Consider the following 15530-nt stretch of genomic DNA (forward strand, 5'->3'; position numbering starts at 1 on the left):
CTTTAGCAGGAGGATTATAGTTACATAGGTAGATATTATATCGTGTCTAATTAAACATACTATTTTGAATTAAAGGCATACTATAAACTAAGTATCATATAGTAAGAATATCTTCCTTGCCTATTAGGCATGTTTCTCGTCCCACGCTGTAATCAAGTGGCCTTTCTTTCACAGATGGGAGTTCAATCGATGTGCGAAGGTTCCATTAAATGAGGAGGCAGTTAAAAACCCTCATGGAAGCACTTCATGAATGTGCGCTAATCAATCGGTATTAATTGTGCGAATCGAGAGCTAAGAACTGTAACTAGAGTAGATAGCGATTGAACGGTGAAAAAAATAGAAAAAAAATAGAAAAGAAAAGAAAAGAAAAGAAAAGAACCACACATGTCACGCCTATGACAGCAGTGAGGTCTTGCCTCTTACACACAAAAATAACCCACCCAGGTCGTCTCGAGGAAAAGAAACGGATATAAGAGAAGAAGACATTTACGGATGCCGCTCTCACACTCTATTCTTCGAGCGAGTGAACAAAACCGGCCCCGTTGGAGTGCTTGGGTTAGACTAGTGTGGAGAGGGTCTTATGGAGAGTATCCCGAGTATCGAGGCGGGCAGTGGGCGTTTTGTGAAAGTGAAACCGCGTCGTCTTCCTCCAGCAGGGCCTAAAGGAAAAGTTTCTATGTTAGTTTCTCATCCGCTGAGGAAAGGATCTTGGCCTCTCACCGAATAGTCCACGGCCACCGCAGGTTCATTAAAGTTTAGGTTGTCCAGCTGCTTGCAGATAATATCCACGTTGGTTGGGAGATTGACCGCAACTGCCCCCAGATGTTCTCTGATATCGTCGAATGTCTGCAGCAGAGGGAGGACGTACGTGTCTCCGAAGATATCGGAGGCGACCACGTGTCCGTAGACCTCGAGGGTCGTTTCGTCGACGGCCCAGGATCCAGAGTCTCCCTCGCAGATTTCTATTGCGATTAGAAGGGTCACCATCTCAAGTCGACAAGACGAGGTAGCTTACCAGAGTCATTATCCAGAGTTAAAATATGCGTCTGAACAAATTTCTGCCCGGGAGACAGCAACAGAAGAGACGGAAGGCTGCTGGACAACATCCCCCGTCGGAGGCCCCGTGATCCGCTCATCACGACCACCGGCCGCGCCTTGTGGAAGCCCAGGCTTTTCAACGGTTTGACGAGGTCCCGCTGTCGAACCCGTGGATGACTTTCTGCTGGTGGGAGCTGATTCGGTCGGTAATAAGACGGGCTGAGATTCTCGACCAGCTCCCAGTCCAGGTGGTGCTGGAGTCTGGAGCCACCAGCCACCAGCAGGCTATTTCCCAGCTTCACCCACATGTCTGGATTTTCCATGGACGACCTTGTCATCGACGAGGCAAGCAGGTCGGAGGCGTCATTGTCGTCAAAGACATCAGCGTCGTCTTCGTCGCTGGAGGAGAGTTCCTGATCGTCGTCGGACTGGCTTTCCTCGTCTTGCAACAACCCTTCAGTCAGATGTCCAGCTGTCATCCCGTACAATTCGTACTCCCCACCGGGCATCGTGACCTTGATAATTCCACCAATCGTTCCGAACCGGATCTGATCCCCGGCGACAAGCTTGATGAGCGTTCCACAGGTGGTGGTCGCAGAACGGTTGACACTCTGGTAGAAGGCACCGCCGTACACATCCACCCCAACCCTGGCAGCTTTGGTCTGAGGCGGATAGTCGAAAATGTGGACATCAAAAGACGGCAACATGGGATCTTCCGGCTTGCACACATCTTTCGCCAGCCCTTTGTCAAAAAACCTCTTGACCCTTTCTGATCGGCGTCGATCGCACAGCACCACGATACAGGGCTTGGCGTCGTCCGCCGTTTTGCCTAGCACAACCAGCCTGATCGCCATGCGACAGGGCCTCGTCCTTGGTTTCGACTTTTGCAGGTAGCTGAGCAGTGGCTCTGAGAGCAGCTCCACCACATCGTTGAACCGATCGATGGTCGCTTTATTCACCTCCTTTTTGAATTGTTGCAGTTTCGCATTGCCAGTTAGCGGCAAGGGGATGGGGCGTGCGGTACATGCGGGGGAATCTTCGATTCGTTCAGAGTTCTCCTGGGAGGCATCGGCACTTTTGTCGTTCCCAGGCGAATTTGGAGCAGTGCCATATCCAGAGTCAGTCGCAGAACAATCGTCGCGGCCGTCGCGGCCTTGGAGAGGTGGTTCTAAGTCGTCAACATTGGACTTTGGTGCTTTCTTGCCGTCCCGGACGGGCGACACCGCGCTGGCGGCCGCAAAAAGCTGCGATAGCATGTTGGGTTTGCTGCTGCTTGAAATGGCGGAGGATGACACGGCTGGAGACAGCCTAGTCCTTATCCACGAGTCGAGGTCGAGGTCAAAAGGCTGAGTACAGAGCATAACCAAACCCGTCTAGATTTATATCGGGATGTCTGGACTTCCCCGCATGCATGAAAGGCGCATGTAGCGTCCTATTAGAACCTGTCGAGCAGAGCCTTCTAACTAATGCACCTCAAGCCTCGACGCTTTACTGGTGGCAGTGCAGGCCGGAACACGTAGCAGACGCACATAGGAGAACGCGCTGAGCCTCAGCTAGTAAGTAATGAAGATCATTGGCGTTATTCATTATTAATATTCTTCAAGGTTGAAGAAGCAAACTTCCGGGTATATCAGAGATGGAAAGCTATTCATCTGCATTGAAGAGCTAGCGTAGAGGTCAGCCTGATGAAAGGACTCTAGCACAATGGCATCCTTCTCATCCCCATTCCCTCTTGAAGTGGTATGGGACAGCCATTTGCGGAAGCTCTGTCAAATCTTCTGGAGCTGGCAATTGTGTAGCAGCTGCGAAATGGGCCATAGCTGTACGACCTCGCACTGTCCGTGGCAGCGCTCCAAGCGACTCGCACGCTACTTTGAATACTACAAGAAGATCACCGCGTCGTATGTGCCGGACCTCCTGCCCGGCAGTCAACCTGCGTTGAGATCCCACGAGGATGTTTTCGACATCATTCGACTGCTGAAAGCTCAGCCTGATGTGCCGCGCTCCCAGCTCACACGCGACTACTTTGCCGGTCGAGGCGAGGGACCATTGCCGACGCCGGAAGACCAGGATCGCGCCTTCAGCCTCGCAGTCAGGGCCATGACCATTGTGAACTGCTCCGGGCGGCATGAATCGTCCGACCTGCTGGAGTTGGGCGCGTTGTCCGTTCCGTGGCGTCATGACGTCTCATTGAGCCAGTTCATGCAAGATACGTTCCCAATGACGGCCCACCTGGGCGATTCTTGGGACATCAAGGGGACATCGGCCGCCATCCATCTGAAGAAACGTGCTGGGCTTCAATTCCAGCCTACCGACGACCTGAGGAGCCACCTCAAGCTGGACCGGAGACGAGGGGTGGTGGAGATATACTACCATACAGCTTTTTTGAAAGAGAATTTGATCGTCACTCGTTCGGCGAACTGTACGACAATGAGTGAATCCATTAAATTGTAAGGTTGAACTGTTCCCGCATTCTGCGAACTACATGTAACCATGATTCTCCCATGTCAGGGGAAATATCCCTCGCCAGCTCGCCCTGGAAACGCTGGATTCACTCCAGAAGATCCTCTTCCCATCAGACTCAGAATCCAAGGCCCTTCTCCGTTCACTCGTCTCCAAAGGCTCGTTCGATCCCAACTGTCTGCGCTTCGAGTCGGCATCGAACCGGACCAACGACGAGCGGGAGATCGAATACAGATATTTCGGTGCCCGACTGGCTGATCTGTACGAGGAGATCGAGAATCCGGGACCACGAAGCTTGGTCGAGCGGTGGTTCGAGCGAAGGAGTGGAGCGAGGTATGTGATGATGGCGACGCTAACGGGAGTTTTCATCGCGGTGTTTTTTAGGGATCGCTGGGTTGGGCGTGGGGATCTTCCAGGCGTGGGTTTCCTACCAGCAGTGGAAACATCCAGTCAGCGGCTGAAACTATTTTACTGCGCATATCAACTGGTGATTACTTACGCTGGGGTGCTGCAATTTTGGAACCGCCCAGTTCATATCCTTTGCGAGTTTCCAGTGTCTACCTGGTGGCGATAATTGACAGACACAGAGATTAAAATCGCCCTATACTTTTCTCTGATAACGAAACATGCAAGATAGGGACATTTTCATTAGCCCTTGAATCGTTCCACGTGGATGTACACATGTCTCTCTCGACGGAGCCTAGCGTTTAATTACACGTCCCTTACTCCATGGAGACCTCCCAAGTGGCCACTGGTATGAAGCCAGTTTCCACCGAACCGTTGTTAACCTTTTAAACAAGCCCACTTCGTGGAACACCAGTTATGTGGATCAGCACTATCCAGCATACAGTACTAACGCAAAAATATCTTCCAGCGCCAGAATCTTTGCGGTACAATTATTGACTTCCATATTCTAACTATTAAGAACTTAATAACATTCTCTAGTAACGCTATATAGAAATCGATGTAATAGATAATAAAATGCCTCTGCGACATCGTCATCCTGGACGACTTCAAGACTGCCCTTGACCGCATGCGGAGCTACTGGCTGCAGCGATGTCTGACGGGAACAGACTCGACGTTGTCTTCGATGCTGCTGGATGAGAGCATGAGCATGAGCATGTTCAGTCATGGTAATGCCCCCTACCATCATCTCCATTACAATTATCGGTATAATTGACCGTCCGACTTGGACCTGGAGACAGGGCTGCCGCGAATGTCAAGCGAACAGAGCCTGAATCATAATGAGAAAAGCGAGTGCGAGCCGTATCTCATTCGTATCCCCAAATCCGTCACGGCGGAGGATATTCGACGGTCACGATGATAATGACTGATGACTACGTACGGTGAAAGTTATTCTATGTCTAATGAATGGTATGTCTCAATGAATGATGAATGACGGAATGAGTGAATCAAGGAATGACTTATTCGAGTCGAGATCATGACAATCTGTGATTTTCTTCTGATATATCTGATCCATCAACATGTTCTTTCTTCATTGGGTATTATTAGCAAAATCTCTGTGTATCTAGCTATATATACATATCTCTTCTGTCAATACGATTAAAAGCAAAAGCAAGAAATAGAAGGAAAGGAATCGTTGTCTCTTCAATATAATATAATATAAACCACTAAAAGTCAGCCGGCTAAGGCAATGTCTCCGGCGTATCCCTCCACTCGCTCAGAATCAGATCCTCGAATGTCGCTGACCACCCCACGCGATTCGTCAGGATGTCGAGATCCCACAACTTGGCGAGAAACGCCGGGATCGACGTATGCGTGTACTCGCCTCTCGTCTGGGGCTTGTTCACTACAACGCCGCCCCCCACCCACGGCGAGATCAACAGCGTTGGCACTCGCATTCCCAGCCGAGTGAAATCAAATGTGATGGACCGCCCATCCGGAGCGATTTCCGTGTAGGTACGCTCATCGCCCGCAGGCACGTTTGTCGGCGGCGGCACATGGTCCGCAAACCCACCGTGCTCATCAAAAGTCAGGATGAACAACGTGTCGTTCCACTGCGGCGACCCTCGCAGCGCCTCATACACGCCCTTCACGAACCCCTCGCCCACACTGACGGGCGACGGCGGGTGGAAGGACTCCCACGTGCAGCACTCCGGGTTGATATAAGTAAATTGTGGCAGGGTGCCTGCCGCAGCATCTTCGTAGAATTGTGCGATGGGTTTAACATTCGTCCTCGCCGCACCAGACTCCACAGTCCAGCGGTAGAACAGGGCGTCCGGCACAAAGTCGGTCGTGTTGGAGTAGTTGATCCACGAGACGCCCTTCTCAGTCAGCTGCTGGAAGATGGACCGCTGCGGGAGGGCCGACCTATCGAAATCGACGTCGTTTTCTCCATGTCCGTACGAGGTCCCGGACGTGATATACGCTCTGTTAGGGTTGGTCGGACCCGGGACGGCCGCAAACCACCGGTCGAAGAGCACAAAGTTCTCCGCCAGCGTCGCAAATACAGGGATATGATCTGGCGTGAAGTAGTTGATGACTTCCGCTGCGCGCGCGACATCGTCTGTCTTGTACATGGACGCCTGCTCCGCGACGAACCCCTGCATAAGGTCCGACTCCGCGTAGTAGCCCTGCTTGATCAGGTCCTCGTCCGGGTGGTACGTGCTATAGATCTGCATGTTTCCGCCGCTGATGCCATGATTGGGATCGTCTGCGGCTACATTGCTGGCGATCGGTTGAGCACAGACCTGTGCGGAATTCCGATCGTTGACATCAACCGGATTGCAATAGGGATAGTTCAGCACGCCGTCAATGCTGGAGTTATAGGTCAAGCCGCCCATGAACGTGTCGAAGGAGCGGTTCTCCTGCACGAGGACGACGACATTCTTGATGCGCTCCTTCCAGAGCTTTTCCTCCGTTGCTGCGGTACCTACTGCGAGGAGCCAGACGGCCAGCGAGAGCAGAGCCATGATGAAAGAATCCACGGCAGTCAGCCAGATGACTAGTTGCACGGATTTATATCATGCTTAATACGTCCGCAGCTTCGACAGACAGTCGCCTCACGTGCCTGCTGCCTGCACATAATCGACCATGGAAGAGCAAGAAGAAAATGAAGAGGGGTAGTCAGTGTTCTCCAGGTTGCGATAACGATAACCGGTCGTACTACCTGCCTGCCTAGGATGACGAGTCCCCGATAAGCTTTTCCTAGCGTATGCAGTCGGAACTATCAGCGAGGTCGATCATGACAAAAACACGAATGACAGTTGCAGACGAGTATGAGACCAATATCACGTGTGATGGGGAGGGATTCCCGTTGGTTGCAGGAATGCAGATCGGGCGGTTCCATGGATGGTTTAATTGGAGGGCTACAGTACTACACGTGATTCATCGCCCCCATTGGATGGTGAATTTTGAATTAAGTGGCCAATCAGCGTAATTATATCCTTGGATAAGAAGGATTGCATCTTAGGTATATTGGAGATCTTATCTCTGAACAGAACATCCACACCAGCAGTACTCAGAGTACAGGGAGGGGGGAACGTAGAATAAAGGTAAGTATATAAATAGTCTTGTTATATCCGATCCCAAAACGTCCTAAATAAAACAAACTAAATTGTACCTACTTTCCTATGCCCTTATATAATCTAATAAAATTCCTAAATTCAATATTGATTACTTCTTCAGATATAGAAAAAAAAGTTATTTCTCCATCTCTATATTTATAATAACTTGCTTGGAAATGCAACCTGGGAAAGAACATCTTTTAATGTATTCAGGGGATGGGAAATGGGAGGTTAGAGATCTTGGTCTATGGGCAAACAAATACCCTTTCCAACAGAACAGGGAAAAAAAAGGAAAATGGAAGAAATAAGTAGATGAATACCCTTGCTACCTGAATCTAAGCTATATACTACCAAGGAAACCACATTGTATCCTATATCATATTTCCTGTACCTAATATACTACACAGTCCTCGAACACCAGCAAGTCCAACAAATCTGTGCATTCCTCATCGACCACTTCTTAAGATATGGAGCAAAAATACCTCCATCCGTATTCATAACAACTTCCTCGCACACGCAACTTGACGAAGAACATCCTTCAACATCGTCAGAGGATCTGACGGCAAACCAGTCGATCGCCACGCAATGTATCCGTCCGGACGGACCAGCGAGGCGCCAGAGACAGACATGCCCATGGCTTGTCGAAACACGTTCACGTCCGCCAACTGCAAGTCTACGCCCACCTGGACTGGCTGGACTTCGATCTGGGACTCGCGACTGGCATGCGCTGCGGCGGAGGTCCATTCTGCGCTTTCGGAGAGCAAGACCCAGCTGGTCTGAAACAGATCCAGGCTCGAGATAGTCTGCCCGTCCTTCGTAAACCAGAAATGAGGAGCACGCGTCCCTGGCTGGCCAGCCCACTGGTCGGGACGCAATGCGGGTGGCAGGTCGTCGCCCGCGCCGAGAATGGCCTTCGACCGGTAGAGCTGGCCAAGTTCCACGGCAATATCGTCGATGACTTCCTCCGGCTTAGCATCACCCGCGAGATGGACTTTGTAGTCGGCGCGCGCAAAGATCTGCTGGTGTCGCAGCCACGCCACCGGACGGCGCTCGAGGTCATACGACTCGAGCAGCTCGGGCGTGGACGCACCAGACAGGACGGCAGCCAGTTTCCAGGCGAGATTGTGGACATCTGCGATGCCGGTGTTCGCTCCGTAACCACCCCGGTTCGGAGGCAGAGTGTGCGCCGCATCGCCCGCGAGGAAGATCCGTCCTGACTGGAATTTCTCCGCGACCAGAGCTGTCAACTCCCAGCGGCCGGTGGTAATGATCTCCACGTCCATGTCGGACCGGCCGATGGCTTTGTAGATCAGCGATTTCAGAGTGGCTTCGTCCCGCTCGATGTCGTCTGAAAACATGAGGACCCAGCGACCGTCATTGTAGCTAGTCAAAAAGGCCTTGAAGTCGGGCTGATCGATGTTGAACTGAGAAATGCCACGCTTCAGGTACTCGTCGAGAGGCGCACGAAATAGGACACTGCGGGTGGTCTGCATATGGCCGCGTCCGTCGCGCTGGATGCCGAGTTTCTCGCGGATGGAGCTGCGATGGCCGTCAGCGGCGATGAGGTAGGAGGCTCGCAGTGTATATTCCTGGCCGTCTGTGTTCTTGATGAGGGCTGTGACCCCTTCATCGTCCTGTTCGAAGCTGAGGAGGATGTTGGAATAACGAAGATCAACGCCACGCTGGAGGGTAGCCTCTCGGAGGATGGCTTCGAGTTTGTCCTGTACGATGAATCCGCCCAGACTGGTGGAGGAGTCGAGGAAGGAGGAATAAGAATAAGACTTCTCCTCTGTCTTCTCCGTCCACGCGGATTCCTCATGCCATGTTCCGGCCAGGCTCTCGACCCGGGCGCGGCGCAGGGAGAAATCAGCTGGGACCTCCGGGATCTTCTTGTCAATTCCTAGAGCCCGGTAGATCTCCATCGTCCGGGGGGTATACCCGATGGCTCGAGGGTGAGGCAAGCTGCCTGGATGGCGGTCGACGACGATGACAGGGACATTATGGAAAGCGAGGCAGAGGGCTGCTGAAAGCCCGACCAAGCTCCCACCAACAACGACGACGGGAGATTCAGTACATTTCGATGTCATTGTCGATATATTTGATGCTTCATGATATCAAAAAAAGTTATATACTGAAAGGTTTTGCTGTTTGAATTGTGATTTTCGCAGTGATCGCCGGTCGTGATGGCCGTATTTCCCATTCCAAGCCATGGTAGAATGACAGTTTATATATAACTGGTAAATCAGCACGAAGACTGATCAACTGTCACGAGTTTTGCACACTATTTCGGAGCCGAGGACAGCAAAGAACGATAGTGATGAATGCGTCTTGCGATGAACTTCGGAGTGTTGTGTCGATTTCGGGCCCGAGACACAATGTTGGGCTCCGAGGCACGCTGGCCAATGAGATGAGAGAATGGCAACCTTATTTAATGCTCCACTATGGAGATAGCTTATCTAATAATAGCTCGATGGGTGGATCCGTATGACGTAATAAGCTCCACGCGTATTTTTTCGAGGATGTTCATCGTCAGAATCATAATGCTCAATACAGTAAGAACATGGACTCTAGGAAGTGTGACGGACCTTCAGCTCAGGAATCTACAGCCGTCAGTCTTCTGCATTTCTGCTGTCAGACTGAGGATCAGGCAATGGGTCTCTAGTTCACTGCCAGCCATGTCCGTCTGACCTAACCCCGCCATTGTGAGTGCAGGTCCGGTTGATCGCAGGGAGACAGTGCAGACAAAATAAAAGAAACTTGATATTCCGCGACGGAGAGATATCTGTCCGTGTTGTCAGCAACTCAGGCGTCCCAAGGATGAAGCTGGAATTACAGTTTACTGAAGAGTCATGTAATCTACATACCCAGCAGGCACCTAGATTGTGTACAAACCTACCTAATGTTGCTTGTCTTACGTGTAGAAAAAGATTACGAGTACTAACCCCAGGGATTAACTTCGCTGACTCAACGCCACGGCGTAAAGTCATGTCAGTGAAGAGAGCGGCTACCGGGATTGATTCCCGGAGCGGAAATAATTCTCCGCAGGGGAATAGTCACGGAGAGCGTGATTGGATGGAAATCACTTCGCCAGCTCAATTTAGTTTATATGTGTACAAAAATTACATATGTCCAATTTCTTTTGCAGTTATATCACATGCTCTATTTGTTGTTGCTTGTATAGTATCCTTGCGTGGCTTCTAGTTCCGCAACGTATAAACTCTCGCCTCCCACGGTCGAAAGACCGTCTTATACTCCAGCTTCGTCTCATTGACGTGGTAGTTGGCAATCACCAACACCGCCAGGTCGATGTCGATCTCGTTCGGGATCTCATACGTGGCCTCGTCATTGGAGAAGTTGCAGGCGATGAGAGTACGGAAAGGTCCTTGCGCGCGCAGGAAAGAAAAGATCTGTTTGTGCGTCGGGTTGATGGGCACGAAAGCCCCGTAGAACTAGACAAAAAGTGAGTATCAATCCCACCGTTATATGTGCGCCAAACTCACCAGCAAAGGATGCTGCTTCCGCAAAAGGACCAGTTTCCGGAAATAGTTGAGCACCGAGTCTGGATCCCGCTCCTGCGTATACACGTTCAGGTCGGTGTACCTTTCATTCATCTTCAGCCAGGTAGTCACCCCGGGCCCGGTGAAGCCCGAGTTGGGACTCGTGTCCCACTGCATCGGGGTGCGCGCGTTGTCACGGCTCTTGAGCTTGATGGCGTGCATGACATCCGACATGTCGGGCTCCTTATCGGGATTCTCTTTCTTTCGCTGCTGATACATGCTAGTCCCCCAGAGAATTAGCACAGAACCTCCCTTTTCCGGCCACACACTCACGTTTGGTAGTATTGTTGCGTTTCGACATCCTTATAATCTTCAATCTTCCAGTCCTCCGGATGCGGAACACCCAATTCCTGGCCTTGGTAGAGATAAATGGTGCCTCGCATAGACAGGAGGAAGGTCCCAAGCATCTTGGCGGATACTGCCCGATACCTGGGATCCTGCGAGCCAAAGCGAGACAAGCTGCGGGGCTGGTCGTGATTCTCGATATACAACGAGTTCCATCCTGAAGAACCGCTTCCACTCAGCTTCTCCTGTCGATCCTAAGTTTTCATCTGCAAGTGCCATGCTTACCGTGGTTGCCCAGCATATGTTGCTGCCAGATCCGCATAACGCGACCAAGCTCCGGGAGCTCCCACTTGCGGATTTTCCATTTGTCGCCGTTGGTGGCGTCAAGGTCCATATGGTGGAATTGAAAGACCATCGAAAGCTCCCGGCGGTCTTTGCCGACATACTCGCTGGCCTCAAACTCGGACACTCCGCAGGGCATCTCTCCAACGGAGCAGCAGTTGAATTTACTCAGTGCTTTGGTATTCACCTCGTGGATGTACTCATGGATGTTGGGCCTGTTTGCGGTCAACATTCTATTCAATTACTGGAATGAGACGGAAGTACTTGCCCATTCGTGAACATCATCAGCGCCGGCTGCTCAAACTTATCCGGATTCACAATTGGGGCGTCGGGCAGACCGGGAACTTTGGAGATGAGGTTCACAACATCAAACTAGGGAGATTAGTTTGATCGATGTTCTTCCATCGTCATGCCAGTTGTCATACTTACACGGAACCCGTCAGTGCCCTTCTCACCCCAGAATCGGATGGTATCACACACCTCCTCGCGAACTTCAGGATTGTCCCAATTCAGGTCGGGTTGAGATGACGAGAAGAGATGCAGATCTGCAGAAAGTCAGACGCACATTCTCTAATCTAATCACGATCACGTACACCACTCATCGGTATGTTCGTCATATGTCCACGCCGGACCTTTACGTGAGTTGTCAGTGACCAGTTCCGAAAAGTGTGAGGATTTCCTAACCTCCGAAGAGACTCTCCCAGTTGTTCGGAGGCAGCTTTTCTCCGTTCTTTCCTATCTGTCCCCTCTTCCAGAAATACCAGTTCCTCTTGGGATTGTCCCGGCTTTTCTTTGATTCAAGGAACCATGCATGCTAGCTGTTGTTAATGGCTTGCCGAATCGACACGAAAATATATTGGCAAACACTCACCTGCGAACTCGTGTGATTAAACACCATGTCCATCATCAGCTTCATTCCTCTTTCGTGGATCTCGTGACACATCTTCTCCCATGTCTCCATGGTCCCGAATAGGGGATTGATCGCTCTATAGTTGGATATGTCGTATCCTTGATCCTCCAGGGGCGACTCATAAATGGGAGTCAGCCAGAGCATATCGGCACCAAGACGCTTCAAATAGTCAAGCCGGTTGATGATGCCCTGAAGATCTCCAATCCCATCATTGTTGCTATCTTGGAATGACTGGACATAGATCTCGTAGATGACCACTTCGCGCCACCAGACGCGGTCAAAGTCCATAATGGACGGCGTATACGGGTTTGTCGCCATGGCGTGTGACTGTCTGAATAGCTGCTTGACAGGATAAACAGGGTAAACAAAGGGAGATACTTTCTTGCTCGACGGTAGCGTCTGCCTGAATTGTCTCGTGATTGCTGGAACGACGAGAGACCGCAACCGAGAGTGGAAGGTCCTAGAGTAAATTGGATTCCTCATCAGGATTTCGAAGACGAAACAGAATCCTCACTGGAGTTCGGAGTGGTCAACACTTAAGAGGACGAAGTCCTCGACGCACGATCGACGTAGCGATGACTAAAGTACGAAACTCTGTTTCTTACAGTCTTGGGAATCCTAGGAACGAATCTCCGAAGGCCGTCTCCTTCATATTGACAAATGATCGTAAACATGACTTCACGGAGGGGCCTTGCTGTGACGGTTGGATCTGAGGAATGGTCAATCTGAGGAGTAGATAACCGGAATTCCATCCGTTCTGTTTGGCTCGGCGAGAGAGTCCGTGACCAATTCAGTAAAGAAAGCTGTATCTCTAAAACCTGCCGTGATGGATTACCGATGAGGAATAACATTAGGAATAAATCTGCTGGCTGCAAGGCCCAAAACGATGGATTGTCCAGAGGATATCAAGGAAGCAGCACTCGCAGCTAAGGCGGCTGGGACACACGATGTGGAAACAGAGAACCTGGAATGGTGGCAAGAAGCAACAGTGTATCAGGTGCTGATACCGAGTTTCAAGGACTCCAATGGTGACGGGAAAGGCGACATCGGGGGAGTCGTCGACAATCTGGACTATCTGGTCGACCTGGGGGTTGACATTGTCTGGTTGACTCCTATCTTTGAATCGCCGATGTTCGATATGGGGTATGAGCAGCAGAACATGAAAAGATCACCGTCACTGAGAACAGGCACAGGTATGATATCAGGCACTACACGGAAATCAACCCCGTGTACGGAACGCTCGAGGACGTGGACCACTTGGTGAAGACTGCCCACGAGAAAGGGTTGAAGGTCATTATCGATATTGCTCTCAACCACACCTCCGTCGAAGTGAGTATGCGATGACATGGCTAGATAGCTGAAGGAAAGTCTGACGGTCCGGTATCCATAGCATGAATGGTTTCAAACCTCTCGAGCCAATCGACGCGACCCCAACGGGAACAAGAGAGACTGGTACATCTGGCAACCGGGAACTGTGGATGCTGAAGGGAACCGACATCCACCTAATAATTGGGAAAGCGCCTTTGGAGGTAGGCCTGCAATACGCCTGTCATAGAGTCATGCTGATTGCCGACAGGTTCCGCTTGGACGTATGATGAAGTCGCCGGCGAGTACTGTGAGCAGACCCTTAGACTAAAAGGAAGCGGTGAGACATGGCTTACTTATTGACGAAGATATGCATATCTTTGGGGAGAAACAGGCCGATATCAACTGGGAGAATGAGGAGGTCCGGCAAGAAATCTACAAGGTGCTGCGATGGTGGCTCGACCGCGGACTTGATGGTTTTCGGGTAAGAAATACGATGCCCTAAACTTGACTGACGAGAGCGTCTCCTCTGACTGCTTCTAGCTCGATTGTATGAATCTGATCTCCAAGGCACATGGTTTCCCGGACGCTCCTACGATCAAGCCGGGAGAACCATTACAGCAAGCCAACTGCTGCTTCGCCAATGGGTGAGTTGACTCCTGACAGCGGAGAAATGAGCTGATAACGAATGCCTGCGGCAGTCCCAACGTCCACAAGCACCTGCAGGATCTGAATGAACATGTATTTTCCAAGTACGACATTGTCACGATCGGCGAGATGTCGTGCGGAATCTCGTCTGATCAGGCAGTCGAGTACCTCTCCAAGTACAAGCCTCGTCGGGAGTTGCATCTGCTGATTCAATTTCAACACGTGGAGCTCGATTGCCACGACGGGGACAAGTGGCTACTCCGTGAGTGGGAGCTGCCAGAATTGAAACGCATCATGGATGACTGGCAGCGGAAGATGATGCACTGTGGTGGTTGGATGACTCTGTGGATGGAAAACCACGACCAGCCGCGAGGCATCTCGAGATTTACCACGTCGACGCCGCGGTTTCGCGGCTTCTGTGCGAAAATGTTGGCGATGTGGCTCTTCACGCTGCGAGGGACCCCGCTCCTCTTTCAAGGTCAGGAGCTAGGGATGATCAATCCGGAGTGCTTCTCGGAAGAGATGAACCAGGATATCGAAACGATCCTGTTCTGGAATTCGTAAGTAGGATGATATATAATACACGTCAGATTGGAGAACTAGCTTATCGATCAATCGACAACAGCGCCAAGGACCAAGACCCTCAGAAAGTGGAGCATGCGAAGAAGGCGATCCTGCAGAAAGGGCGTGACAATACTCGCGTTCCGATGCCGGTGGGTGTCATCCATACGTTGGCTGAGATTGAGCGTTGCTAATGAAGACGTCGTGGCAGTGGACTGGAGAGCCCAACGGCGGCTTCTGCTCGGATGTGAAGCCGTGGATGCCTCCCTGCCCCGATGGCAAGGAATGGAGCATCGAGAATCAGCAAAAAGATGTGACGTCTGTGCTGTCCTTCTACCGGAAGATGATCCAGATGCGGAAGTCGCATCCAACGCTGGTAGGTCGAGCCACCCGAAGTGATCAGTTGGCGAATTTAACAAGCGTAGCTATATGGATCGATCGAGATTCTGGATCTCGATAACCTGCATACCTTTGCGTATCTCCGCCGTTTCAAAGGGACTCGCTATCTGACCGTTCTCAATTTCTCCCCCGGTGCCGTGACGTGGACTGCGGCAGACAAGGGGTTGGCACTGGAAGATGCTCAATTGCTGCTGTCGAATTACGACAAGCAATCGGAGAATGTTTGCGATCCATTAGTTTTGAGGCCGTACGAGGGTGTTATATATGAATTGACAGGATGACAGGGAAACCTCGGAGGAGCACATGTATAGTCAGTCGGCAGGGAGGTAGATAGTCAATTCCGTCCTATAGGAGAATGTGACACCAAAACACGTGCGCCTGGTACAGTAGCCCTGGAGAATCTAGATTTTGTCACTCTCGTCTCTTGCTGTTACGCATGTTATATGTACATCGGCCAAAGTTGTTTTTGGTTATTTGAACAAGGGGAGATACGGG

General features: G+C 51.0%; 7 protein-coding genes across 7 annotated transcripts; 3 read left to right on the forward strand and 4 right to left on the reverse strand.

Annotated features, from left to right (window-relative positions):
- Positions 1-578: 578 nt before the first annotated feature.
- Positions 579-2399, reverse strand: VTN77DRAFT_7312 (uncharacterized protein; the record flags this gene model as incomplete). Its single annotated transcript, XM_069423688.1, has 3 exons — positions 579-659; positions 721-962; positions 1016-2399. The coding sequence occupies 3 exons, from the start codon at positions 2397-2399 to the stop codon at positions 579-581; spliced, it is 1707 nt and encodes a 568-aa protein (XP_069281118.1).
- Positions 2400-2742: 343 nt separating this feature from the next.
- VTN77DRAFT_7313 (uncharacterized protein) lies at positions 2743-4825 on the forward strand (the record flags this gene model as incomplete). Its single annotated transcript, XM_069423689.1, has 5 exons — positions 2743-3488; positions 3550-3834; positions 4376-4391; positions 4475-4634; positions 4707-4825. 5 exons carry the CDS (start codon positions 2743-2745, stop codon positions 4823-4825), a joined length of 1326 nt encoding a protein of 441 aa, XP_069281119.1.
- Positions 4826-5147: 322 nt separating this feature from the next.
- Positions 5148-6434, reverse strand: VTN77DRAFT_7314 (uncharacterized protein; the record flags this gene model as incomplete). The annotated part of the gene is made up of 1 exon (XM_069423690.1): positions 5148-6434. The coding sequence occupies one exon, from the start codon at positions 6432-6434 to the stop codon at positions 5148-5150; it is 1287 nt and encodes a 428-aa protein (XP_069281120.1).
- Positions 6435-7522: 1088 nt separating this feature from the next.
- On the reverse strand, positions 7523-9115 carry VTN77DRAFT_7315 (uncharacterized protein; the record flags this gene model as incomplete). The annotated part of the gene is made up of 1 exon (XM_069423691.1): positions 7523-9115. The coding sequence occupies one exon, from the start codon at positions 9113-9115 to the stop codon at positions 7523-7525; it is 1593 nt and encodes a 530-aa protein (XP_069281121.1).
- Positions 9116-10153: 1038 nt separating this feature from the next.
- Positions 10154-10825, forward strand: VTN77DRAFT_7316 (uncharacterized protein; the record flags this gene model as incomplete). The annotated part of the gene is made up of 2 exons (XM_069423692.1): positions 10154-10488; positions 10537-10825. The coding sequence occupies 2 exons, from the start codon at positions 10154-10156 to the stop codon at positions 10823-10825; spliced, it is 624 nt and encodes a 207-aa protein (XP_069281122.1).
- A 1201-nt stretch (positions 10826-12026) lies between these two features.
- VTN77DRAFT_7317 (uncharacterized protein) lies at positions 12027-12605 on the reverse strand (the record flags this gene model as incomplete). Its single annotated transcript, XM_069423693.1, has 1 exon — positions 12027-12605. One exon carries the CDS (start codon positions 12603-12605, stop codon positions 12027-12029), a length of 579 nt encoding a protein of 192 aa, XP_069281123.1.
- A 403-nt stretch (positions 12606-13008) lies between these two features.
- Positions 13009-15316, forward strand: VTN77DRAFT_7318 (uncharacterized protein; the record flags this gene model as incomplete). Its single annotated transcript, XM_069423694.1, has 10 exons — positions 13009-13265; positions 13316-13451; positions 13513-13651; positions 13699-13737; positions 13796-13911; positions 13971-14074; positions 14129-14635; positions 14701-14788; positions 14848-15012; positions 15062-15316. 10 exons carry the CDS (start codon positions 13009-13011, stop codon positions 15314-15316), a joined length of 1806 nt encoding a protein of 601 aa, XP_069281124.1.
- Between the last annotated feature and the right edge of the window lie 214 nt (positions 15317-15530).

Source organism: Rasamsonia byssochlamydoides (assembly GCF_041956645.1).
Source record: "Rasamsonia byssochlamydoides strain NRRL 3658 unplaced genomic scaffold VTN77scaffold_6, whole genome shotgun sequence".
NCBI classification, from domain to species: Eukaryota; Fungi; Ascomycota; class Eurotiomycetes; order Eurotiales; family Trichocomaceae; genus Rasamsonia; species Rasamsonia byssochlamydoides.